Source organism: Cyanistes caeruleus, chromosome 3, assembly GCF_971803275.1.
Source record: "Cyanistes caeruleus chromosome 3, bCyaCae1.hap1.1, whole genome shotgun sequence".
NCBI classification, from domain to species: Eukaryota; Metazoa; Chordata; class Aves; order Passeriformes; family Paridae; genus Cyanistes; species Cyanistes caeruleus.
In genome coordinates, this window is record NC_141703.1 from 75,000,810 (window position 1) to 75,028,050 (window position 27,241).

The 27,241-nt window shown below is 38.5% G+C and overlaps 2 protein-coding genes across 21 annotated transcripts in view; one reads left to right on the forward strand and one right to left on the reverse strand.

Moving 5' to 3' along the window:
* Positions 1-7,947, reverse strand: part of DYNC2H1 (dynein cytoplasmic 2 heavy chain 1) — a 139,617-nt gene extending 131,670 nt beyond the window's left edge. For 18 of the 19 annotated variants that reach the window (XR_015284801.1, XR_015284803.1, XR_015284804.1 and 15 more), the window contains exons 1-10: positions 6,830-7,947; positions 4,301-4,471; positions 3,628-3,763; positions 3,199-3,317; positions 2,503-2,647; positions 1,491-1,723; positions 1,116-1,250; positions 909-1,022; positions 616-727; positions 349-473 (exon numbers count right to left, since the gene is read on the reverse strand). Coding sequence is in view for 9 of the 19 variants with exons in the window: in XM_086881987.1 (XP_086738113.1) it covers positions 349-473; positions 616-727; positions 909-1,022; positions 1,116-1,250; positions 1,491-1,723; positions 2,503-2,647; positions 3,199-3,317; positions 3,628-3,763; positions 4,301-4,471; positions 6,830-7,030 (1,491 nt within the window). In the remaining 10 variants the exon portion in view is untranslated. Of the gene's footprint in view, positions 1-348; positions 474-615; positions 728-908; positions 1,023-1,115; positions 1,251-1,490; positions 1,724-2,502; positions 2,648-3,198; positions 3,318-3,627; positions 3,764-4,300; positions 6,676-6,829 lie in introns of all 19 variants that reach the window. The other variant, XM_086881991.1, reaches the window with a different exon arrangement.
* Positions 7,948-7,990: 43 nt separating this feature from the next.
* DCUN1D5 (defective in cullin neddylation 1 domain containing 5) lies at positions 7,991-22,537 on the forward strand. 2 transcript variants are annotated; one of them, XM_086881998.1, is made up of 8 exons: positions 7,991-8,346; positions 10,964-11,046; positions 13,529-13,599; positions 13,994-14,085; positions 18,990-19,098; positions 19,193-19,297; positions 20,162-20,264; positions 21,028-22,537. In XM_086881998.1, the coding sequence occupies exons 1-8, from the start codon at positions 8,267-8,269 to the stop codon at positions 21,081-21,083; spliced, it is 699 nt and encodes a 232-aa protein (XP_086738124.1). In that variant the 5' UTR covers positions 7,991-8,266; the 3' UTR covers positions 21,084-22,537. The 2 variants fall into 2 exon arrangements, with proteins under 2 accessions (XP_086738124.1, XP_023776229.1); XM_023920461.2 differs by lacking the exon at positions 7,991-8,346 and adding an exon at positions 8,550-9,231.
* Positions 22,538-27,241: the final 4,704 nt, after the last annotated feature.

Sequence of the window (27,241 nt, forward strand, 5' to 3'; positions counted from 1 at the left end):
ATTTCAAGAAGACACTACAATGGTTAGTAATGACAAGTGAGAATTAGGATTTCAGAATCTGGGTATCTGTGAATCATAAACACAATTTTAAAATGCAAACTGGAGGCTAAAAATTAACAGAAACACCTACTGTAAGAATTTTGGTTTTTTTTGTTTGTTTGTTTGTTTTTAAAGAGGCATCTGCTAGTAAAATTCAACTTAGCAAGCAGCACCATTGATAAAGAACCTTGATAATATCACTCTTGGGAAGCCCACAATTTTTCTGGGTAGAATTCCTCACAGAAATGTCAATTACCATGTTTTACATTCTATCATAAATCCTGTGTAAACAGTAACAGAATCTGTTACCTTCAGCTCCAGCTGCTGTACCCATACAATATTATTGACAACTTCAGAAAGGTTCTTGCCTGACAGCGGTCCAGAAACATCACCAGGAGCACCATGGCATCGTGTTTCAAAGTCTGTCTCATAGTCTAACACATGCAAAAGACTCATTAGACCAGAAAAACCTTAGATCATTACTGCAGTTTTATAAACATATTAGGAAAACTGACATAATTCTGGAAGTCAATAAAGATTCCAGCATTCACAAAAAATACCAATGCAATTAAATACCTTTGACATAATCTTGAAGTGCTGCCAGCAATGTTTCCCTTTCAAAAAGCAATTCTTTGCTTATATTTGGGTGTTTTATCAGTTCTTTATGCTTCTGAAATATTTGAAGAAGCTGGAATATAAATAGTTTAAAAAGTTATCACTTTCTCATGAAAAAAATTAAACACAGGCTGACACCACTCAGTAATGCTGTCTTTGGCTCTAAGTACTTACTCCCACCCCCTATATTGACTACTTAGGAATTAAATCACTTGATCTCCAGGAAAGTTTTCAGACTACAGAATTACCCATACCTGCTGTGGACTGTCCTGAATTTCTGAAATCAATTTCTTCAATTTGCTTGCTATTTTTTGTTCCACTGGTGCAATAATTCTTTCATACTGAGAGACTGCTGCTTTCCATAGAGGCTAGGGATAATGAGTTCATGTGTTAGTTTAGGACTATATACATTGCAGAAAAACACAGGAAGAATGTGAATAAATTTTAAAAAAGCATTATACCTCTGTGTAAGGATTATAGTGTACAGGATTTAGGCCAGCAAAGGGTTCAAACACATGGGAAAGATGTAAAGAATTTTGTTCTCCAGCTGGCAAAAGGAACATGAGTTTTTCATGCAGTGTTCTAACAGTTAGCACCTATGAGGGGAAAAAAAGTATTTGATATAACAAATGTATTTTTACTTAAAATTTAAGTTTACAAGTACACATCTCTCACCTTTTTACAATAAACTTTTGAAAGGCTCACACAAACAGATTATGGAATACTCTCTGACTCTTAAAAGACCATTAAAGTACTTTAGTTCCCTTTTTTAATTTTAAACAATGCTGTTTAATTCTGTGTCTAATGAAACTAATCTGCATTATTCAAATCTCTACCTCATCAAGACGTTGGCCAAGTTTGGCTATCAGTTCAGGGAAGTATTTCTCATTTTTCCATGGGTGTAGGGAGTAATGTTGCCATAGTTGTCCAGTTAGGTATTCACAAGCTGACACCCACTGTTCACAAACCGAGATGCCAGCCTGTATATTTTCTTTAACACTGTGAAAAGTATCTTCCCACAAATTCAAAGCTGCTAATTTTCTCTGAACAAATCTACCTAATGAGCCACCTAGAAGACAAAAAAGTATAAAAAAACCCCAAGATATTATGTTCGTTTAAAATAATTCCTTTAAAGCTACAGCACATTCCAATCCCATTAAAAAAAACCAAAAAAACAAAACAGTGTAGTGTCTTGATTTCAAAACACACGAATGCAGGAATAACTGATTATTTTGTTTCAGATTCAATAAATCTCTTTAATCGCTCTAACGTAAACAGAAGTTGGTCTAACATGTGAAGCTGATGGATTCTGGATTCCACACACAAGCACCTTTTTCAGCAGCAATAGCTGTATCTGGCTGCTCCCCACAACTCTTGCTCTCACACACATCTGGCAGGAGCACACAAACTCACTGTCCTACGCCTGTCCCCAAATATGGGGCTGCTGTCAAGAGAATGAAAGAAGCACCTCTCTGCACATCCTGCTCTCACCTCCACACAGACTGAACTGGCCTTTAATGGGAGTTTATGTAAATAAATTTTCTCCTCTGAGAGAAAGACAGGGAGTCAAGCAGAAACATGGCAAACCCAGCCCACAGACTGAAAGGTATCCAGCTCCATCTTCTAACTGTCTATCACCTTCCCAAGCATGTGTAAAGGCATCAACCACACTGGCTGAATTACCACATACTAGAAGGCAAGTAATATTCATGGATCATAATTACAAGAAGCAAGCACCGTCATGCTGTGAGCTCTTATTTGGTGCCTTTACAAGGAAGAAAGTCTCTGGTCAAGAACCATTTTACTTTTCTTAACTGTAAGTTTAATAAACACTGCATAAAGGTTTACCTATCACATCCAAAAGATTATGCATGCGAGACTGTGGATAAGGATCGTGTTCTGTTTGTCTCCACACACTATCAACAGTATCCTTGGTAGCCTCCACCAAATCCACAACTTCAAACAATGACAGAGTATCCAAGTTGTAATAATCCTAGAAAAAAATATTCTTAATATGTTTATTTTGCAAATAGTATTGCCAAAACTTTTACACTTTCCTTAACTATGCAAATGGTGTAGTTTTCTAGGTTTACTGCATAACAGAATATGTCATAACCCTCTCAAAAAACCAAGCATTTGTGTAAGTTTATTCATGTGAAGTATTCATTGCTATCTGAAGCACTGTTTAAGAAAGTGCATTGTGGGTGCTGAAAGCATGGCATAACAGCATTAATACTGTCCTTTTCATCTCACGAGTCAATCCCCAGTTCACAAACTGTAGCATACAGTTGTATTTCTACAGCAGCTCCTAGTATTCAATCATCAAATCCACTCCTTATTAAATGTAGACATTCACATGCACCACTGTCACAAGAAACTACATGAATATCATTTAGAGTAAAATTTTGTCTAAGAAAAAATAACTAAATAGCTATATATTAATATATTTGGAAAGAGTGTACATATACTGACATATATTTCATAGGAAAAGTATTTTTCACAAAGTCCAGAATTATATCACTGATCACACAAAATACGACATACTTTTGCAATGTCCTCAAACAGGTCTCTAAAATATGAAGCTCTCTCTTTACTACATCCTTTATTTCCATGATGAGCACATTCTCTCCAGAACTGAAATTCATCTGTTGGTGTAAGTATAGCTGCAAATAAAAAAGAAAATATTTATGTATTAAATAAATGATTGTTTCTAAAATATGTTCCGTCAGAACATATTTTCTAAAGCAAATTTTTACATACGGTTATGTAAATATCCTTTAACTTCTGATCCTGACTAGATGCAGTCTAAAAGTCAACTCTGGTCTTCTGGCATGATCATAAGTAACTCCAGTCTACTAACAACAACCAGTTATCTTTCACACTGTGCAACCACTGGGAAATCTAAACACTCAACTTGTAAATAAATTCTTTACTCCAAATTTAACCATAAAAAGACATAATTGCAAAACAAACCTTGGACATCATCTTCACTGAATTTTGCTCCTGTGTAACTGGGATCTGACCTTCTGAGAGCAGTACTCAAGCCAGCTTCAAGCTCACTTAAAAGTTTCTGGAGCTTGGGATCAAACGCTTTATTCCACTTCTCATCCTGTAATGAAAATTTCAAAAATTATGACTCACACTATAGAGCAAGTACTATTCCCATTAATCTTTAAAAAAAATTATAAAATTCAGATCAAGTATCAACCACATGGTAGGACAATGTATCATTTTTTTGTTCCCCTAAGTCAAGGAAGAGCACCTCATTCTTCTCATTTAAAAATTCAAAATAATACTATAAAAAAACATTTTTATCACAAAATCAGAAGTCAATTATTGGATTTATAAAGGCACTCTGAAAGTGTGTGAGATGTCTTTCCACATTAACCACCAATGGCCAGTGTATTCTACATTTCCAGTCAGGCATACGTATGACCAGAATCTTCCTCTCATCCCTACTGATAGGAGGTTAAGTACTTCCTCTAACTTAGAAATTATAACTATCACCCATTGCTTAATCTCCTCAAATATTTTGGCTTCATAACATAAAATATTTAGCTCAGAATTAGGGAATTAGGTAACATCCTATTGAATTACAATGTCTCAGTATAAATCTACAGAACATTTAAACTAGTATATTGCTCACCTTCAGTAATACTGGTGCAAAAACTTGTCGTACAGCTTGATAAAGGGTGTTGATTGGTGAATCCAGCATAGATGACACAAGAATATTACTGTGAAGATTATCTTCAGTAATGACATCAGGTCTCAGCTTAAAGAATACCAACACATTATTCTTTGAATCAGTCGCTTCAATCTGTAATAATCAAGAAAACAGTATTTGTTTAGAAAGCAGTCAATGACTGCTAAACTACATACACTATATACACAATTGGCATCAAGAAAAAAAAAAATAAAATACCACATACTCCCTCTAGGTTCTGATAAAAATCTGGTAGTATTTGATTTGCACAGAAAATTAAAATTTTTATGATACTCATTTCTGAGTCCTTAGGAACCTGACTTCCAATCAAATACATAAAACCTTCTACAGCATATAATGACTAGAAATATCATTTCTTACTATATTTTGAAAACTGCACTTACCAATTACTCTGGACAAAACAGAAACTCTGTCTTGTGCCTAGGGAAACTAAGCATGAAGCATATTTTTTTAATTGTATTTTTATGCTACAAACCTTTAAAAATATTTTTATATATATTCTAAATACTTTGTATGATTTTCCTGAGTTTGTAAATACATTATTCATAGATTTCTCAAGAACAGAGACAGGCATGCTCCTTCGTCAGTAAAATCATAAATTACAAAATGACTAATGTTCCATCCATAGCCCAAATTATGGGTAAAGTTCCAAAAATCGCCATAAAGTAATCACTGAAATTATTTGTGGCTGAGGAGAAGTCATAAAACAGGGAAATTTATTAAACATTTGTTAAATTAATACCATAAAAGATATGCTAAGTGAAATCCCAGATTCTGTGCAATGATAAACATCTGTGTACTATTTTTCTGTTAAAAGAAACAAAGAACAGCCTTCAGTTTTATTGGACAGTATCATTTTTACCTTCTGATCAAGTCTTTAGCCCAACACCTACAGACATAGCTTCACTGAGACAACAAGTACAGAGTACAGCACCAATATGCATCTGATCTTCCACAGCTGCTGAAAGCTGCTTCGTATTTTAGACAGTAGCTCAGCAGCATCCCCAAAAACTGGTACACATATGTGTTAATTCTTGCCTGAATATAGCATGCACTAGACTCCACAGAAGACTAGCCAAGGAGTTATGCAAGTTACTGGTCCACACTTCACGTGTTGAGACTCTTTACATGCATCTTCTGTGCATGAAGCCGCTGACACAACAACAGACACCATGTCCCCGGTCTCCCTGCAGAACAGCAGGTCCCACGTCAAGACCCACACCTTGCCTGTACACTCTGTGTGGCTGGCACCACACCATGCCCTCCCTACCTGGTGACACTAAGTGCACATCACACCCCATGGCAGCAATCCGAAGAGTCTCTTGCTGAACACAACGAGTCAAGGCAGGATATTTGACACAATGAACCTCCAATTTGCTCACAGCTGGACATATCAATTTGAAAAAAGCATGCTTTGGACAAACACCCACCTCGAATTTGTCAAATATCAGCCAATGTGCCACACATTGGGTCCCAATCCCTGCACAGACATTGCCCATGCAATCCTTCTGGTCACCTGCAGCCTTATCCAGGAATAAATCACACATCCAACTCCATGCCCCAGGCCACGTTATGTTCACATAGAGACAGTACACAGCACACTAAAACTGCACCAGCAAGGGCACAATCTGCTAACAAATGTATCATCGGCTGACCATATGGTCCCCATGGACTCTGGGGGCAGTGTTCTGGTGTGAGCAAGGATAATTTTCTCCTTAATAGCTGGTACAGTGCTGTATTTTGGGTTTAGTATGAGAATAATGTTAATATCACACTGATACACTGGTTGCTGCTGAGCACTGAATATCTGAAGCCAAGGACTTTTCAGTGCTTTGTGCTCTGCCAGTGAGAAGGGCACAAGAAGCTGGGAGGCAGGATGGCCAGGACAGCTGACCCGAAGTGACCAGAGGGATATTCCATAGCACAGAGCATCCTGCTCAGTGTATGAACTGGGGGGAGTCGGTCGGGAAGCACCGATCGCTGCTGGGGGACGGGCTGGGCATCGGTCAGTGGGTGGTGAATAACTGCACTGGGCATCTCTTGTCTCTCCTGGGTTTTCTTCCCCTCCTCTCTCGCCCCTTTTTTATTACAGTTATTAACATTATTATTAGTGTATTAATAATTAGCCATTATTATATTTTATTCCGTTTCAGCTGTTAAACTGTTCTTATCTCAAGCCACGGCGTTCTTTCTGATTCTTCTCCCCACGGCGGGGTTGGGGGGCAGTGAGCGGCACTTATCTCCCGGCTGGGGTTAATCCACGGCAGCCGCCGGTAGCTTGCAGCAGACACAGAGACCTACACAGATATTCACAGGAGGGAGATGTCTCCCAAATCTGACACCAGCCTTTATGGCCCCCAAGCCTGGGCCGACTCCGGGCTCTTGCATCCCCGCTCGCCCGCCGGGACGCGGCGGGCCCGCGGCAGCCGCAGGCGCCGGACACTACGGTACCTTGTTGGAGGCGCTGAGCTGCGCGCCCGAGTGCTGCACAACGAGCAGGAACTCATTGCCGTCGTCGAGGAAGCGGCTCAGCTCCGGACGGGAATGCAGCCCCGCGGCCAGGGCAGCGGCACCGCCCGCCGGGTCCAGCCCGAAGTAGTTGGCAGCCGTGGCTGAAATAAAGCGCTTCCTTCTGTCTCCCTCCCCGGCCATGGTGGCGGCACGCACCCCGCCAGGCAGGATCAAGGCGGGGGCGGATCCAGGATGCCACGGGAGCACATGCAGGCGCTGCCGGGAGAAGACCCAAAGGGCTCACGGCAGGAAGGCCGGCGGCTCGCTCCGGGACACAGCGGGAGAGGCCCGGAGCCGTCCCGGCGTCGTGGGGACCCGTCACTATGGTGACCGGAGATGGCGGCCCTGGCGCGCAGGCGGCTTAGCTCCGGGTGGCGCCGGGCAAGCCTCGGAAGGCGGTCGGAAATCGAGGGAACGGGGCGGGACGGGGCTGGCCCGGCGGGCGGGGCGGTGCGGAGAAGCTTCCCCTGGGTTCACCGAGGCATCTCTCGTGCCCTCAGCTGTGCCGCGGTGTCACGGCCGCCGCAGTACTTGGGGTGTTTCCCTCGCCCCTGCCTCACTCCGCTAGGGAGCCCGTGGTGCCCGGTACAGCAAGGCGGAGGAGGACTGCGGTCCCGGCCCCGGGCAGCGCCGGGCGAGTGCTCAGACCGCTCACCAGGGCCGCAGGCTTACGGCTGCCCGCGGTTTCGCGGGTCAGTGCGGGCGTAGATCCGTGCCCCGCTCAGCGCTCCCGGCCGCTTCTCCAGAGGGCCTCTAAAGGGACAGAGCGCACCCCGTCCCGCCCGGCAGCTGGCCTTGAACTCGGCCGCCGCTCAAGCCTCTCGGAAGGCGGCTGTTCCAGCCCCGAGCCCGCCCCCAGCGCTGACGGGACACTCGGCTCCCCCCCGGGTGTGGGCTGTGACCGCGCGGGTTGGAAAGGCCTGGAAGGGCTGGAACTTCCCCGTTTATTTCGCTACAAACGCTGAGCTGTAACCGATACGGCGGCCCGGGCACGCGGCCCCGCTCCGGCCGGGAAACACGCGCGGCAGCCCCGCCCTCCAGGGGGCGGGTCCCGGCGCGGCCCCGCCCCGGCGGCGCTACCACTTCCTGCCCGGCGCCGTCTGTGTCCGGGTCGTTCTCGCCGTTCCCTCCGCAGCCGATACCGCCCGCGCTCGCTCCCGCCCCCGGCGCGACACCCGCTTCTGGGAACGGGGCGGCGGCGGCGTCTGCGAGCGGGGAGCGGCAGCGCCCGGTGGGGCTGGGGAGGGCCAGCAGGAACGGGGTTTCCTCGCGTTTCCTCACCGCCGGTCTCGGGAGGCGGCGGCCAGGGGAAGCGAGCCCGGGGGGGCCTCGGCTGCGGGCCCCGGCAGCGGGGCGGCCCCGCCCCGAGGCAGGACCATGCCGGTGAAGAAGAAAAGGAAGTCCTCGGGGGCGGCGGCGGCGGACGACACCGGCCTCAAGAAATGTAAACTCGGCAGGTACCGTCTCGTGGGGCGGCGGCCGGTGCCGGCGATCGCGTCCCGGGCCGCTCCTCCGCGGGCCCGGGGCTGCGGCAGCCGGGAGGCTTCCCGGGGCGGCGTGAGGCCGTGTGCGGCCCGGCAGGAGCGCGGCCGTGCCGGGGGGCACGTCCCGGTGCAGGTGCGTTTCTCGCCGTGCCGGCCGCAGCGGCGGCGTGCGGCGTGGTCACGCCTCGGCGAGAAACGCCACGGAACGGCTCCCATTCCCGGCTGGCTTTGCCTTTGGCTGTACCTCTAGGGGCAGTTCTGGCATTTGTCCCCATATTCCTTCAATCTCCCTGGGGTAGGCGGCTCTCCTCGCTTTAAGGTTGCCAGTACCCAGCGTGTCTGTGCTAAATCGTCATTTCCTCTTTTTTTTCTCCCCCCCCCCCCCCCCCATTTTTTTCCTTTTTTTTCTTTTTTTTCCTTTTTTTCTTTTTTTTTTTTTTTTCAGTGAATTGGAAAGATTGGTCAGCACACTGGAAAACAAGAGCAGGAAAGGTTTCTCTAATAAATACAGGAGTGTGAAGCGTCTTGTTCATTAACTACTGTAAAAAGACCACTTTATGCAGTGATGCCCAAAATTTGCTGTTAGAATGATAAGCCATTAGTGCAGTGCAGCAGGAGCTTACAGTGTGGCTTCCCCGAAGTAACTGCCTGCTTCATCTATTAGACCTTGTTAAGTATGCCGGTAAAGCAGTAGTTACCACTAGTCCTGAGGACATGAGGATACAAAGGACTTGCGAAATCAACACTACGGGAATGGCTATTGCAAAAAATCGTGGCATATGGCCTTTCTCACAGGCTGGCTTGAGCTTGAGCTCAGAAGTACCCAGGCTCTTATTTTGTTACGACTGTTCATTTTGGGTAACTATTCTAGACTTCACTTTCTGTGGTCATTGATGACCTTTTTCAGTCAGTTTATTCATTGCCTATAAATAACTGTTCTTGTGCCAGCATTATCCTCTGTAGCACTTTACTCCCTCATGGTTCTGCCTCAAAGTATATTTGGAGGGAACCCTTCTGTTTTCTCATACTTTGTTTTGTATACTTAAAAAATATAAATTATCCTGGTTTGTAATACTGACTTTGAGTTTCCTTGCTCATCTTAGCCCTTATTTGCATGTGTTCAGTTTCAGTTTGTCTTTCTGGAACACTGTTAACCGAAATTTTATGATCTTAATTTCTTTTACTTAAAGGGCTCTCATAGGTAAAAAAAATAAAAAAAAAAAATAAAAAATAAAGCAAAGCCATATTCTATAGTTAGTAGAATATGAGCTAGTTGTTGGGCAAAATCTATGATGTAAGTGAGAGTTCATGCTAGGTGATCAAAAAATGTTAGATACACAAGCATTTTTGGCATTGTGTTCTTACACAACAATTTATTGTAATATTCTTTAGTAAAATCAGTGGTTACAAATAGATCTGTGTTAATCTGGATAAAGCCAATAAGCAATAGCATACCATATGACACTGCCTCTTTCTGGTGACTTGTGTTCCTAATGCCAGTTGGATGGATGAATGTTTGTAGGACACCTTTAATTCTAGCTTTCAGCACAGAAGGCTGCTTCTTAGAGTGTTGTGTTCTTTTCCAGTGAAGCTAAAAACGATACATGGGGAGTTAAAGTTTTTCGCCTCTCTCAGAATTGAACTATTCTTCTCCTGTTTGACGTTTTAATTTTAAAATTGCAATGTGGGAGCTGCATAATTTTAAATCCTCTCATATGATTAGCTCTCACCTTATTGTTAGAAATAACCTTAGCTTGTTCAAAAAGTCTGTAATTTGTGTTTGAAAGGAGGATGCATTGAAAAGGTGCTGCAACTCCTTACTGATTTAAGATGCCTTGGTGTAGTCAGTGTTTTTACTGGAAGAAATTCTGTGCATTCTTTTAATGAATGATGAGTTAGAGAATTCACGTCCTAGGCAAACTGGGCTGTGTTACATAATGAAGACAAATGATGAGGGGAAGCTGTGTGTGCTGAGCAGCTTCAGTCTTGCCACAGATTGCACACTACTATTCTGGTATATGTACCAAATATCTACAGAACTTGCAGGTAGAATGTAAACAAATTGACCAACTTTATTTCCCAAATTTGGGTGGTTAATTATAAATAGCCTGACTTTTAAATATGTCAAACTCTGCAGCTTCTGTTGACCTTAATGGGATCTGTGCATATTCAGCACTCTTGAAGATCAGGCTGCTTATTAGAGACCTAACATTAAATGCCTGTATAAATATAAGTAGATAATAAGGCATTTGAATTACTGAGGAGTGATATTTTGGCCATCTGTGTGGAGTTTTTTTTTGTTATGTATCTTCAAGATAACAGTATTTATGCATATCAGAAAAAGTAACAGTTGCAATAAATTGGGCTATGACATGGTTGTAATTTAAAGGTAGTTTTATGTTCCAGCAAGAGTTGAGGATGACAGACAGTTGCCTTTTATGAAATTCGCCATAACTGTAGGTGTACATTGACCTCGTAAAACAATTCAAATAGATTAATAATAAATGTTGTGTAATTTATTTTTTCCTATTTTTCACATATCTCATTAAAATAATGCTGTTCATCCCTGTGTTTTTATTTGCTTCTGCAGATCACAAGCATCTGGTAAAGTAATAAGTGGAGAGGAACATTTTTCAAGCAAGAAGTGCCTGGCTTGGTTTTATGAATATGCAGGTAATACACAATGCACTCATGTTTAAAAGGTTATGGTTTTGTTTTAAATAAACCTATACATCAAATACTACTTGCATTTTTCTTTTTTTTATGCTGATGTAGACATAAAAATATATCCATATTTGCTTCTTTATAACATGCACTTGAGTTTTTATAACATGCAGTTGAGCTTTTATTATTACCTTCTTGGTACTTGCTCTTTCTGACTTACTTTTCTTTACTCTATGCTTTATAACTTTAAAATGAAATAACAGATGTTGAGCAGTACAGTGTTGAACTAGGATATACTGAGTCACTCTACTTCTTGTTTTGAAATTGTCAGGTAGAAGGACACTGAGAGATAATTCAGATTGATGATTACATATCTAACTATGTCTTTGTGGGCATATTGGAAGGCTAATGACATAGGTCATGATTTAAGCTCCTTGGATTTCTGTTTTACAAAACAAAATAATAGAGGCTCATATTGTTTTTTCATCTGAGAATTTGTACTAACGTTTTCGATATTCTAAATAACAAATGTCTCATTCCAAAAGTATTTGAAGTAGCCTCTTTTAAATAACTCACAATGGCCATCAAGTATCTGCTTTCAGTAAATATGCAGTGTATTTTGCAGAATTTATTACACTATTACTGATATTTATTTACCAATTACATGTTTCTGAGCTCAGGATTTCTAAATTTTTATTAATTTCTGGTCTACTCACTATTTCAATTCCATCATAACTGGTTGGTGATTAAAATTCATTAATTGCCAGATCTTATAATGGAGCAAGCTGCTGATTTTATCTGCCAGCAATTGATTTGAGTATATTTATCAGGTCTGATATTTTCCTTGCAGTCTTTTCACACCAATGAAGTACTCCTGTTTATAGTAATCTGCTTTCTACTTTAGGTTTGAGGTATATTTTTCTGGAGTAGAGAAATAATAATTAAAAGTTAATTTTCTTGTGATAAATGCGTTTGCACATTCTTCAGAATTAATGTCTGTAAATTTTGTCTTTTTGTTGAGTCAAGAATTGAATGTAGGAGGTTATATTTTAGTTAACCAGTAATCAAAAAGTGGCGCATTTCCAGCAGGAGATAGAATTCAAATTAAATTGTATTAGAAGATAAAAATCTTTCCATTGAGAGATAAAACTATGAGATGTATATGTGGTTTCTGAACCAGATTCAAGTTTTTACTTGTCATTACCAGTGAACCCTTGTATGTGTTTCTCTTCATAACTTGCATTTATCTTTTTTTTATCATTTTCTATCTAACACTGTTTGGCCTTGCTTGCATAGGCAAAATGTCCTTTGCAATATTTTTCAAGAGGTAGGGGTTTGTGATCTTAAGTGTCAGTTACATTTTATTTTCCTGTAAAAGTAGTCATTTTCAATAGTTTTTATTGACAATATTCTTATCTCACAGTGAGTAGTTATTCAAAGCACATTGTCCAAACTCTTAGTCTTCTGTTTACGCTGGCAGCTGATAAAGTGGAGACGTGTATCACCAAGGACTCTGCCCATTATAAGTAGCAAAATTCTCCAAAAAGTTGTTTGGGAAGCTAAAACCTTTCCCTTTTACATGAGATCATACTTACTAAATGTTAATTTAATGATCCAAGACACATCAAAATACTGTGTTGGCAGGCTTTTTCATAATATTTGGCTGCCCAATAAGAGTCATTTTTAGAACAGGCGTAGTCAAAATAACTGGAACCAGAGGGAGCTTAGAGGAACAAATCACCCTAGAGTGTGTCTGTGTGCACTCTTTAAATGCACTATTTTGATGCATTTAGAGACTTCTGTGTTAAAAAGGAGAAATGACAGCATAACACTGACTGTTGTGGACCTAATCAATCTGTTTTCATTGCAGCCCTAAACATTTTTTCTGCTTTCTATATGGCTAGCGTGCTCAGCATTTCTTCAGTTTATTGTTATCACTTTGTTTATATTATTCAGCATCATAAAACTCATCTTACATTATTTGCAGATTCACCCTCTTCTGTGTTAGTGTAAACCCATATTAGTACCATCAAAAGAATAATATCTGTAATAGTAGCTCAGACAGAATTAGATTTTTTTTTTTTATTGTTGATAAAATAATTTTTCTAAGAACATTATTCATAAAGTAACATCAGCAGAGAGTAGCAGTACCCAAATTGTCTTAAAACAATTGACTGCCACAGTTACTGGAGCTGAGCTGTGTCAATAGGGAGTTCAATGGAGTCTTTTGAAAACTCGGATACAAAACTAAAATGGCTCGTCTGCTATCATAGGGACGCAGTGCACAGCACAAACGTTTTGGTGTAGCACATAACATACATATCAATACAATTGCACTTGATAGAATAGTTCTAGCTTAAAAACTACTTAATAGTGTAATTGAATGTTTTTAGGAATAGTTGGGGTGCAATATAGCCTAATTATTGTGCATAACCCTTGTGCGCAGTGAATGTTACCTAGATTTCACTCTGGTGTGGTTTTTGCTTTGAAGGTCCTGATGAAGTTGTAGGCCCTGAAGGAATGGAAAAATTCTGTGAAGACATCGGTGTTGAACCTGAAAATGTAAGTTTCTTTCACAGTGTTAATAACACCTAAGAGGATATTACATAAGGTTAAGTTCTGTATAAAACTCTTAACTCCACTAAGAGTTTTTCATTTTCCTGCTTATAGAAGCTGCTCTAAGATATTTCAGTTGAATACATCAATTATACTTGGCTGATGTGTGAGGGTTTTTTGGGGGGGTTTTAATATAGTAACACTTAATTTTCAAAAATTGAAATTAAGGGAAAAATTGCATGTAGCTGAATTTTTTAATGGTAACAAATACGAAGACCAAGCATGTGCCACAATTACTAGAATGTCTGAATGCTTTTAGAGTTTTATTCTTGGACATTAGTAAATCAGCTTTTTCTTACGTACTGACTTCTTTTCCTCCTCTTATTTTTGTTTCCCCTAGATTATTATGTTAGTTTTAGCCTGGAAACTAGAGGCTGAAAGCATGGGGTTTTTTACCAAGGAAGAATGGTTAAAAGGAATGACCTCATTACAGTAAGAGTTTTTACGTATCTAGTAGAATGATCTAATTTTATGATTGTACCTCTAACTTAACTATTCTTATTCTGTTTCTTGTATGTTGAAAATAAGACACAATAAAAAGCCGGCTTTTAGGTCTTGTTTTGATCCACAACTGCAAAATTAATCTGATGGGTTCACTCGAAGGATTAAGTTAAAGTGTCATTCTACTTAGCACCATAAATAAGTAGTTCTAGAGATGCATATAAGCATATCTCAGGACTGATATTCTGGAAAAATTGTACTGATTTCTGACCTTTATAGATAAGGTCTGCATGAATAATAATTTTGGCTGTTAGTATTATTTATTGGATGCATGTCAGAAGCCATGCTTAATGCTTAAGTTAAATAACACCTTTTCAATTTACCTCTTGCTCTTTCTATTTGCATTTGGATTTTTGGTGAGTTAGTTTCTTACATTAAAGTGATCAGCTTTTTGTGAGGATTACTTCAGTTGTTATTTTTTGTTCATTGTATAACTATTTGTGGTACCCTAGTGTTTTAAGGGTGTCTTGTAATTGGCATTACAATATTACAATATTTGAACTGCATTCAAGATTACAAATAGGAGCTACTATTGCAGCTAGAGCACAGTGAGAAAAAAGGGTTGATTTTACCCTTGCCCTAGATTGGTTTGGGAAATTGTATCAGGCAGATACCCTCTGGTTACTCAGAGCTATGGAGTAAGTGACTCTAGACTGACTCTCTTAACTCTTAATTGATTTGGGATCAGGCTTCTGATAGATACCTTGACTATTTCATGACTTTCATGAGAAATTTAATAAATTAAGATCTGGAATGATATAACTGGTTGAAATTCAGAATGATGGAGATTAAATTCTGGGTGCATGATTTTTCAGATGCAGTGAATGAGTACTGGTCACTTATCTGAGGTACTTAATTTTTATGCCCACATAGAAGTTATGTGATCTCACAGAATGCAAGCACAAAGGTGTATGAAATCAGACACTTGTTTATAGCTGATGTTTTAGACATTTTTTAATAATTTGCTGTGACTGGGAATCTTCTAGTTATTTTCAGAACAGAGCTGGTCATGCTATAGTCTAAATGTGTATAAGATTGAAAATAGCCTGCTGCTGTGTGTTTTCATAGGAACAGATTTCTGGTGAGAGCACTTGCCTAAGCCTAAAGGAGTTCATGTGTATGTTTTGCTTCTCCTGTTGTTTTCTAATAAGCTGTCTAAGCAGCTGGGTGAAGCAGAGATGCTCACATAACAGCTCAAGATCCATTGGCTAAAAAATACATGCAGGTTTTGGCTGTGAGTGAGCAGGTGGCTCAGTGGCACTTAGTTGCCAGCTGGGGTTAAACCATGATGAAAGAAAATAGAAACCTGTAGATACACGCTGTTGTTGCTTACTCGGAAGGGAAGATCATATTATGGGATTCCATCTGGAAAGGGGTTGTATATTTTCTCCTGAAAGTTTTGACACAAGTTTGAAGGAAAAGGATTTTACACTTAAAACAGTAAAATATTACTTGCTACTGCTTGCTACTTGCACAGCTTATTTTTTTTTCTTTTAATTTTTGTGTGAAGAAATGAGATTGAAATGCATTAAACCCCCAGAGTGTATTCTAGTCAGAGTTCTCTTACAGAATCCTTATTTCAAAATATGTAAAATGTCACACAAGGTAATTGCATGAACAGGGTTGGGTGGAATTCAGCTCAATAGTAAGATACCTAAATGTTTGGTTTATGTGCAAGAGCTGGATTTCTTAAACTCTTATTACAATCTTTGGAGATCCAGTCAGTGTGATGGAACCTAGGGAGGTATCCAGTTTGCCCTAAGACCTAATGACTGGTCACCTGAATTGCTCTTAGAGGTTGCTTGGCTAGCTAATCTAGCAGTTAGATGTCAGCATTTGGGTGCCTGAATCTTGAAGTGACATTCTCTCTGTATGTTGTTTCATAATACGCTGGTGAAGTTTGCTGTCTAGAGATGTGAAAAATAAATGTGTGGTAAGGTAGCTACTGTCAAAATGAAGGTGAATTAAGCTCTGAATAGCATCTTATGAGACCTAAGCACCTTAGGCTGGGACATTTCCAGTATGTTGTATAGGTAGGGTGAATTCTGCCACACACACGTGTGTGTGTGTATACATACATATGTATGTATATGTGCAAGCTCTCTTCATAGCAGAGAGAGAATCAAGTACATGTGCTAGGCCGTTTATTTCGGCTACTTTAAGTACCTTCTTAGGTATTTCTGTGTTTTTATATTTAATAACATTTTGTATTTATATTTATTATATAAATACAAAATTTATTGAATACATCTATAATATGTATTATAATACATAAGTATGTATTAAATATATTTAATATATTTTTATATTTAAAACATTAAATGCTTTTGGTTTAATGTTTGTATACATCTTAGCGATTTTTTTCTTTTTAGTAAAGAACAAACATATATGAAATAGCTAGGAAATAGAAAACATTGGAATATCTTAGTAGAAGTTAATGAATCATTACTTTGTCCATGTTAACTATGCTTCAGATGATCTCTCTACCTCAACAGAAATTGAACTACATCCACTAGTCTGGGTTTTGTTAAAAATGTGACATAATTTTGACATAATTTTTGTTAAAAATATGACATAGGGATGAGAACAGAATGTAGTAAGCTAATGTCTAATTTTGTTGATCTTGGTAACGCTATTTAATGATATCTTTCAGTAAAGACTGTCTGTACAAGAGTTTAGTGTTAATTCACCTGTGCTAATTAAAAGATTGTTCATGTTATTAGGAAGATTATTCTAAGTATGGGCGACCTCAGTCATCTTTTCTATGGTGCAAGCACACAAGCAGCTGTATCTCTGTAAAAGAGGAGTTTGACAATTCCTTGCCTCTTTTTGGGAGGAAAGTCAGCGGCTAGGTACAAAAACGCCCTAAACAGCTTTGACAGAGACATGTTCCTGTGTTGGGATCCAGAGGGTGTGCTGGTGTGAGTATGATCCATTTGGCTGTTTGGTTATAAATGCACTGATTATAAATTGCTTAGGAGTCTTGACACTTAATAATTACTCATTTTCATACCAACTTTTTCAAAAGAATCAGTTGCATATTAAAATACACATAGCCAATACTATAATAGACAATAGTTGGGATTTTACTTTGCACTTAGATTTATGATTATTTGAACAATTTTAACAAAGTAGTTTGTAAGAAATACAAACATACTGAAATTTAACCGTTGTTTACCCATGATATGGTAAATGATCTGTCAGATTATATTTAACAAAATGTGTGGTGAACCCACTATAGATAGCTTATATATGACTCTAGTCAACTAAATTAGGTAGGTTAAATAGGTAGATTTGTCCTCAAATGTGTAGAATGTTCTGTTGGAAGTATGAAGCTTTGAACATAGAAGATATATGAATAAAAATACGATGCCTTTCTAGCATATCATAATGCTGTTTTAAGGGTTAAATAGTAGAATACAGACCAATTAGATAGCTGAAGACAAAAAAAGTAATTTTATCTTTAGTTAAGTTTACCAAAGCTCACTTAACAAGAGGTCTTTTCAATTTGTTATATGGTTTATCACAGAATATACTAGTTGTCATCTGAATATGTAGCCTAATTAGCTAATAGTTTTATTTATTTGGCACTAGTATTGGCCAGGACTCAGTGCTGCTTTAGGTAGATGCTGCTAGAGACAAAAAATAATAAAAGGTTGCATCAGTTGGAATTGCTACATTTCTCTTGTCGCAGTCTGAGAGACAGACTGACAGACAGCTGTGCACACACAGGCTGGCAGATCTGAGGAACAGGAAGTGTCAGCTGTGAGCAAAGCACAGCATCTCATCAACCTGCAGTACCCCTGAAGGGCCCTTGCTGGGGGCCTGTGTGACAAGTCCATGTGGAGCTGTTAGAGGTGCAGATGTATTCTCTGAGAGGCAGGCTGCCAAAAGGGGGACACGTGACCAAAGGATGTATTTCTGTACAGCTGCATTTCTGAAAGTATGCTTCTTCACGAAGGATACAAGGCAAGGTAGATGTTTTAATTTATTCTTTTTTAATCATGGCAGCTTTTTTATAAGAATAAAATGTACTGTTATTACTGTCCTATTGAGTAAGCACTTTCTGGAGGATTAACAAGGTTAAATTGTATTCTACTTTGCCATTGTTGGTGAATCTGACCCATTTTCTATTTGGAAACAAAATTCCTTGCTGAGTAAGGTACAAGGAGATCTTCTTTGCCAAAGGGTTATTTTTGCCAAAGCTTTATCCTGTTGACTAGTGGACCTGTACATGCTCATACAGCCTTTGATTTTTTCAGTTGAAAAGCTACTGACTAATTCAGGTGATTAAGGTTTTATCAGAGCTTGCATTTATCAGTCATAAAACATGAACAGACTGGTATGTTTTGCAGAATACCTGTTCAATCCTGCTGTTTGTAAACACACACTTCAAAACTGACTGTTTAGGGTTTGTGTTTTTCCATTATTTGCAGCTGGATTTTACCCCTTAATGCACACTGAATGATGTTATCTTCAAACGTTCATAGTGATCAGAAGATAGGATACTTCTGGGTGTTAGTGTAGATTAGAGTTTGGAATTAAAAGACTATTATTTGAGATGTGAAGCCTGCACTTGGTATTATGTTGCTGATATATTTAAAACAAAAAACTTGCTTACAGAAGCCAGCATTCACCATTTCAGCAAGCTGCAAGTGTTAAGCATGTTCAATATTCTTTAAGTGAGTTTCACAGTATTACTCCTGTATAGATAATGATTGCTATTTGCTTTGGTGATTTTAATTTTTATGTTACCTGGCATTTTTTTCTTTGCCTAAATGTTGTGTTTTGAACTCCTAATATTTTGTTTTTGGTTTTTTGGTTGTTTTTTTAAGGTGTGACTGTACAGAAAAATTACAGAGTAAATTTGACTTCTTACGGTCACAGTTGAATGACATTTCATCCTTTAAGAATATCTACAGATACGCCTTTGATTTTGCAAGGGTAAGACTGCTGAAATGTTAGGAAAGTTCTTACTTTTATTTATTTAACAAGCTTGTACTTGATTGGTTTCTGTGCTTTCTTTATTCAACCTTAGGAAAAAGACCAGCGAAGTCTTGATATTGATACTGCAAAGTCCATGTTAGCTCTTCTGCTCGGAAGAACTTGGCCACTGTTTTCAGTATTTTACCAATACCTGGAGGTACAAGTTTCCTTGACTTTGTGAATGTTGGTGTAGTAGTTGGACTGTTCTGTGAGAATATTGTGTTTATTTTACTCAGGAATGTATCCATGTTGCTCCTTTTCCCTTGCTCAATGTGCATATGAAGCAGTGATGTTCTTGTATGCATCACAGATCCTTATCTTTCTCCCTGTGCCCCAGCCCCTTTAGTTATCAAAGGCAAATAAAATTCCATCTTAATTATGCTATAAATATAAATTAAAAAGTAAGTAGTAGAGCCCCACTAGTTGCTTCAGCTGCATCTGCACTGATACAGGTACAGTGTGTAGGTACCTTGATCTCTGGCTCTCTCTGGAGGATTTTGGTCAGCTCAGCTGCTGCAAGTGACTGACTCAAGTGAACAGGTGTAGGTTGTGGAACACATTAGGCTCGACTATTCCCTGGCTTCAGAAAAGTACTAACACTGCAAAGGAGATGTCCTTATGATCATAATGTATTGTACCCTGGAGAAAAGAAGATTTTTTTTTTTTAATTATTTTTTTTAATAGTTTGTTCTGGAAATATGTCTGAGCTAGATATGCCCTGCTTCAGGGCAAGGCAAAAATATACCAGTTTTTGAAGCTTAGTGGTGATTTACTGATTTCCAGGTTTAAGGATATGTGATTTTGCTCTGATCTTCCAATAAATCATTTTAGGTAGTTTCATAGTTATGAAATACTATGTTCATGTGTAGTATTTTTAAAGATGGAAAATCAAGCAAGTAATAGCCATTGTTACCCATTAAATTGTTTGTTAGGAACTCATTGAAGGTAGAATTAGATAAATGAGATGCAGGAGTACCAAATGCCACTTGACATTTTAATATTTTGAAATTACTTTTCCTAGCAATCGAAGTATAGAGTTATGAACAAGGATCAGTGGTACAATGTACTAGAGTTCAGCAGAACTGTCCATGCAGATCTTAGCAACTATGATGAAGATGGTGCATGTAAGTATTCTTAATGTTTTGCTTATTTAGATATTAGCAGAGAATTTTATAATTGCATAAAACAAATTTTTGTAATGGAAACAATACTGTAAAGTATAAATTTTTTTCCCAACAGTGTAAGGAAAAGCAGCCCTGGTAACCATCCATCTTCAAGCTGTAGATACTATCTGTTCTTAATTGTATGTCAGGGGTATAGTATGTCAATAGTATGATGGTTTACTTGAGCCAGCTTGTATTCAGTGAGGATCTGGTGAAGATGCTTGCTGCATACAACCATAGACTTGCAAGCAGAATTATACAGAGCAAACCCTCATTTTGTACTAGTATATAATAAAGTCTAGCTTAACAATTTTTGCCTACCTAGTAGTACTTGGGGCTGTCCACCTGGCCAGTAGTCAGTCATGCCATGACTGAATTGCATAAGTCCCATTTTGGTCCATGTTCTAATTATTCACAATTTTAAGCACTTTAGGAAGAAGGAATTAGTTATGCTAATTTACAAGATTCATAAAATTATTTTTATGCTTTCCATTCAGTTCACTTCACCTGTCAGATATCAGGAACACTTTTCCATAATTCTATATAGTGGGTTTTGGGCACTTTTTATCATCCTTGGATTGGAATGATTGTACCAATCTTTGAGTATTTTACCCCATAGGATTGACATGGATGTTTCCTAGACTAGTAGCTTTAAACCCTCATACTTAAAAAGGAGGTGTTTGAAAGACATTGCCAATTATAACTCAGTTTATTCCACTTGCAGGGCCTGTACTTCTGGATGAATTTGTTGAATGGCAGAAAGTTCGTCAAGCGTCATAGCAAGAATTCAAAAGAAAATGCAAACGTTTTTTTTTTGGTGCCCGCCTGTACACAAAGTAATGAGAAAAACAAAGGATTGCATTTTCATTGATAAAAAAGACTTGACAGTAATTTTTTTTCCTTTTTTAAGGAGACTTTCTTGTTACATGTGATATGGGCATTGAACCACACCTCTTCTGAGACTGAAAGTTGGAGTTCTTGTTTTGAGTCTTATGTTTATAGCATTTACTTCAGAACAATAAAGATTCAGATTTGTGACAAAGGCCTAAAAGTGAAGGATGTCCCTTGAATGTGAGTGTGGTGTCTATTTTTAAAACCAAATCTATAAGATATCTTTCTCAGAAGTGCCCTTTGCTATGACTTTTTGAAGACCTTAAAAATGCTTAATTGGCACTGTTGCTTGCTGTTGGTATGATTGTCTTGTGTGGCAAATGTTAGAAAGAATGACTGACTTTGGAAGCCCTGGGTGGGAGTGTGCTAATTTCGTAGTAAGTATTGTTCATGGGTTGTGCCACAGTTTTCAGCTCCTCCTGGAGATAAAGGCCTTAAATTCCTGCTATTGTTTTTTATTTGTTTATTCCCCACCCAGTGGCATGGCATTTTATGACAGGCCCTTTGAAAGCAGAAAGGAGTAGAGCAAATGGCTCTATGTACAGAATGGCTGGAAACTAACTGCCTGTACCTCAGATGCTGAACGCAGTTGCTCTTTGGTACAGCAAGGCAGCTTCAGATTTTTACTGCTATTTAGGCTTTTTGGATTGCTTTGAATAAAAGTGCAATTTATATTTTAAAAGGGAAAACTGGGAAGACTTAGTTTCAAGCTTTTCTTCTTAGGTGTTTTAGACTGGAGGCACTCATAACATGACTTTTTTTTTCCTTCCTGGATGGTTTTCATAATGTAAACCAAGAAGCAACTATTTAATCACCTACTTTTGACCAAGTAACAGGCTGTATGTAACAGGATATTAATTGTCACCCTGTTACTCTGTGTTTTGAGTCCAGTAACTACTGTGATTGCCTTTTTAGGCATTCAGTACTCGTGACGACCTTTAAATACAGTAGAAGTTTCTCACTCTACCTCCCTGCCCAGGATACCCAATGCCACCCTTGAGAAGGAAAGGGATTTTAATCAGTAAATGTGAAAAACCAAACCAGAATGAGAGAATGAAGCATTTGCAACTTATACTTTATTGTATAAATGTATAATACAGACTGTAATAATACTGGGAGACTCAGTCAGTGATCAAGGCCACAGTGTGCCAAATATTTCAACAAGTGAAATAAGAATAGACAATGTAAACTAGGCATGACTTGAAGATCTTTGCCTCAGGGAAATTACTTCTGTTTTGCACATCCCTTAGTCAGACTAATAAGCATGAGTTTTCCTAGCCTTAAGGAAAGCTGTATTCCCAAGATGATTTTTTTTTTCTTTTTAAGAAGGAGGGTGGAAAAAGGCATGAGGAGAAATAAGGGATACCAACTATAGGTGTGTACCTGTGCTCTTGTTCTACTACCGAGGACCACACTTGCAACTTTTCTCCAGGTCTGCTCGCTGTGGGCTGCAAGATGCTGTGCAGTGGTGGGCTGTGGGCTGTTCTGCAAGTCACCTTGAACTGTAGAAGCTTGCTTTCACCCAAGTGAGAAAAGCACCAGAGGAAAAAAAACTGAACAACTGTTGAGATACTTGGAAGATCTCTGCTTGTACGATGGGTAGTGTCTGTGTGCATGTAAACAGATGCACTACAGCTGCTTGAAATCCTTTTTCCACATATTTTACAGAAAGTACATAATTTTAGAGTTCACGTTAAGCTGCAGCATTTCCCTTCAATATGTTACAAGTTGTCCATTTGCATTGCTGGTAATTCTGATTTCACTCATAACAGAGTGCCTTTCATCTGGGAATTGCCCTACCCCACAGAAAGTTTGTGCCAGAATGAGATTAATTTCAACAGTCCTAAGACCTGCTGGTACAATACGGTCCTAAGATGCACAGATAAACATGCACCACGTAACTGATGTCAAGGGACATACTGCTGTATACTAAATCTCTTCAGGGATGCTGATTCTGAAATGACTTGGAAGTTCACTGCAATGACTCCTTGCATACTGTGTTTAGTCCCCACTAGTGTATTCTCTTTCCAAAAGTTTTGAAACACTGGTCGGAAGAGAATCTTTTATAGCTTGATTTTAAAAAATCATTGCTTTTAGGTAACTGCAAACTGTTGTGAATTCAGTTTAAACCATTTGGTCCTAGAGGATGGTATTAGAGTGTAAAAGTAGGAGTGATGCACCTACCAATCTGAGGTGGTCAAGTACTTGCCATTAAGGTGTAAGACACTTTGTGATGTATCATTTGTATCTGTTAAGGTTTTATCAGTATTCCTATAATAAATCCATGTTTCAGGGATTTACAATGTGGTTGTGTGAATGATTGAAAATCATCAGTTACTGTAAAACTTTGGGGATTAATGTATTTAAATTGGTGGAAATAGTTTTTCAAGTTTGAATAAAATAGAATTTTAAGTTATGTTTTTTTGCTTAACACTGCAATCAGGTGTATTGTTTCAATGTGAATTAATGGCTTGTACAGTTTCATTGTGAACTGATAATGTTCATTCGCTGTGTTTTATTACACCACCTTACAGCTTAGTGGATGAGTGCCAACAGCTGTTAACTTGATTTTGTTCTGTTTTTTTTATTTTATTTTATGCATGTTCACAAGCCAAAACTTCTGCTAAATGTTTTCTTTAGTGTTTGAACTTTAATTTTTATTTTGCTCAGGTGCATTTCAATCTATTGAATTTTTTTTAAAAAGTTATACCTTATCTTTCAGTATTACAAGATGAAAGCTCACAGGTGAAATATGCTGCCACAGTATGACAGATAGTTAAATTGAAGGTGAAACGTCTTCCAAAATTAAATCATAGTGGTGTCTATGTTAATGCTATAAATTCCACATTAATCTCACTTTCATTTCTTGACATTAATTCTTCCTAACATAATTAATTCCCTTCTAGATTTAGACAACTAACAGTTTTCAGTTTAATGTCCGAAAACACCCACCTATTCATGGAAAAAGCCATACTGGTAGATCAGAATGTAGTATTTCTCCTGTGTGAAAATGTGACCTTGAATTAAACAGTTGTGTATGTTTACCTGTGTCTTTAACTGCATGTATAGTTTTGATCCAATTTATCTTTACTGTTTAAATTAGCTTCTTAAATTCTTCTTAAATTCCCTACTAATGGCTATAATTTCACTTTTCTATATAGCAGACTTTGAATTTGGCTTTTGAGATGACCACGGATGTCAGCCTGGTACCTGTCGTGGGTAGCCCAAATGAGGGCTCTGTGGTCCCTGTGGCCTTTGTTCAGGGTTTTATTTGTATCTGTCAAAAGCTCTGTGCTTATATATTGTTACTGACTGCCCAAAAATTGCAAAAGGGACCATAAGTTTCATGTTTCTGATATTTTCATTTTTTTGAGCTAGTGAACAGTTCTTTCAATGCAATATGTATGAACTTGTACAGGTTTAGCATTGTGAAGTATGATGAATAAAATGGTATGTAATAGGGCAGAAAACTTTTTTGTCATGCTGCCTCTTAGTTTTTCCTTATGTGTTTTTGTGTATTGTGTAACTGTTTGTAAAATCGCTGAGGTAACTTAATTCCAGCAAGACGGATCAGTCTCATTGTTAGGTTTACCTTATTGAAGAATTTCTTTGCTTGTGTGTAGGAAATAGAACTTTATCACAACTGTGAGTAACAGCAAACACTTCTTGATTATATTGTTACATGCACATAATATAATAACATGTTACATGTTATTCTGTGCTGATAAACATCATGATCTTGGAAATTAACTGTCCTTAATTATTCATTGTATGAACACAGCTCCAACAACCTGTTGCAGTGCACATGAAAGAAGAGGGAATGAGCTTTTCTGTCTCCCCCAGCTGCCTCCCTTCACCCTCCCCAGAGTATCTCTTGGGTCACTTGTCTGCTTTTAGGAAAGGACTTGGCATTTCCTAATGTCCTTTTCCATGAGGTCTTTCAGAGCCCGTTACAGAAAGGATCAAAGACGGCATCCTGTTATATGAGTTAGTGCTGCTTTCCTTGCAGATGCAGCTTGTTTCGCTCTGGGCACTTCCTAGTTGTTGAGGTGTGATGCCGTACCTGCCTAAGGCAATACCTGCTTGTTGCCTCCATGGTTCTGCTTTATATTGTTTTTGACAATGAGGTTCCTGATGCTTTCCTGAGCCAATAGAAGTTTAGTGCTATATACAGAGCAGGCATCTCATATCTACAAGTGATGGCAAGAGTTCTGTTACTTCTTTTGCCATCTCTATTGTCATTCTTCCTGTATTTCTTTAAGTCTCTGTGAGAAAGAGCACTGAATTGATCGGTAGGTGCATTGAAGCGTGAACATGTACTGCAAGGTTTTGTAGCCTGTGTTGCCTTAATTTTTATGTTAATTTCAAGCCACTGCCAGGTGTGTAACCAAAATGAAATCAGTGCATCACATCATCTGGATTCTAAACTTCAATCTTGGCCCTGTTTTTGTCCTATTTAATTAGAGTACGACACTATGTATTTGGATCTCCTTAGCTTTTTCCCCTGAATAGTGACCATAATGACGCAAGATGTGAGTTACTGAATTTGTTTTATAGGCCTTAGAGTAGACAGATGTTTGTCTTGATGAGCCAAATATTATTTCTTTAATCCACGTTGGTTCCAGTATGTTTCTTTTGGATGACTTACTACTTTGTAAGTTATGAAAATGTAATGGTTGTGTCCTGTTTCTCTAGAAACTGCATATTGATAAAGTTGCTTTCAACACATAAAGTTGAATCATTTTATGTTTCAGGGGTTTGTCCATATATGTATTTTTGTCAGCTCAGTTTTGAATTAGTGCTGATTATAAAATAAAGATATTTTTTGTTAATTTCAATTCTAGCTAATATACAATTTAATTTTTTCCTTACTGTTTCCAGAATTAGGTTTTTTTACTGTCACTCTTCATTTTATGGTAGCAAGTTAAAGGGCTAGGACACAGAACTACTAGCTAGCTAATTTTTTTTTTTCTGGTATGTGGAACTGGAGTGAGTATTTTTTATTTTTTTAAATATTAGGCTATTTCAGAAAGGTTTATTATTCCTATAATACTAATTAAATTATCATAAAGTGAAATGGTAGATGTGGCATCTAGCCTCCTATCAATGACTTAATGTGAAATTATTTTAGCATTCAAAATCAGTTAACTATAATTCAGTTTTTCAAATGGAAAAAGAGCTAGTATCCTATGATGTAATGTGTCTCAATAATTAAAATATTAAAATTACTTACAAAGAAGATATATTTGCATTGCCATCTAACTGCTCAACATATGTTAGTTTGAACATAAACAAAATGTTAGTCAGGACACCTGAAAAAAATCATTATTAGTCCACGAGAAATGTAAAGGCTTTAATTTTTTTCAGATTACAGCAGTAGGAAGAGGAACATTTGTTCTATGAAAAATGGGTTCTCTGCATACCTGACATTTGCATTGGAGTGATGCTTTGTGTAGTAGGAAATGCTTATTCCCTCATGCATGTTAGGGGTTTTTTGCATTGGGACTGAGTGGTAATACAAAGCAAAGGCCACTGCTGGAGCTCTGAGGACTGGGCATGGGTTATGACACAGTGCTTCTACCAAGATAGGAAATGGAAATATTGATGGCACATAAGGGAAGGAATAGGAAATATATTTCAAAATAAAATACAGTCATATCTTGCAATTTTCCCCTGTATTTCCATGGTTGTTGGTGTAACCAGGGATATGCTCTCTCCCTGTTTCAGACTTGTCGCCTCTATACACACTCACACATTTAAATATATATATATATATATATATATATATATATATATATATATATATATATAAATATATAAATGTTTCCCATCTAGCCTTCAGTGTGGTGGAAACTGCCCAGAAAGATTTTGAAGCTGTAAAGATAATTAGAAAGGAGATTCTGTTCTGCTCAGCTCTCCTAAATCATACGAACTTCTTTGGGAAGTGGTTGGTCACCTTTCTGTCCTATGCAAACCTACCTTTGATGGTGTTTTTTTTCTACCTTTGAGTGGTTCTGTCCTAGGAGGCAGACTGTTTAAAGTTTTGA

Coding starts and splice junctions, on each gene's coding strand:
- DCUN1D5 (XM_086881998.1), top strand. CDS start 8,267: ATGCCGGTGAAGAAGAAAAGGAAGTCCTCGGGGGCGGCGGCGGCGGAC. Junction 13,600..13,993: donor TCGGTGTTGAACCTGAAAAT/GTAAGTTTCTTT, acceptor TGTTTCCCCTAG/ATTATTATGTTAGTTTTAGC. Junction 19,099..19,192: donor ACGCCTTTGATTTTGCAAGG/GTAAGACTGCTG, acceptor ATTCAACCTTAG/GAAAAAGACCAGCGAAGTCT.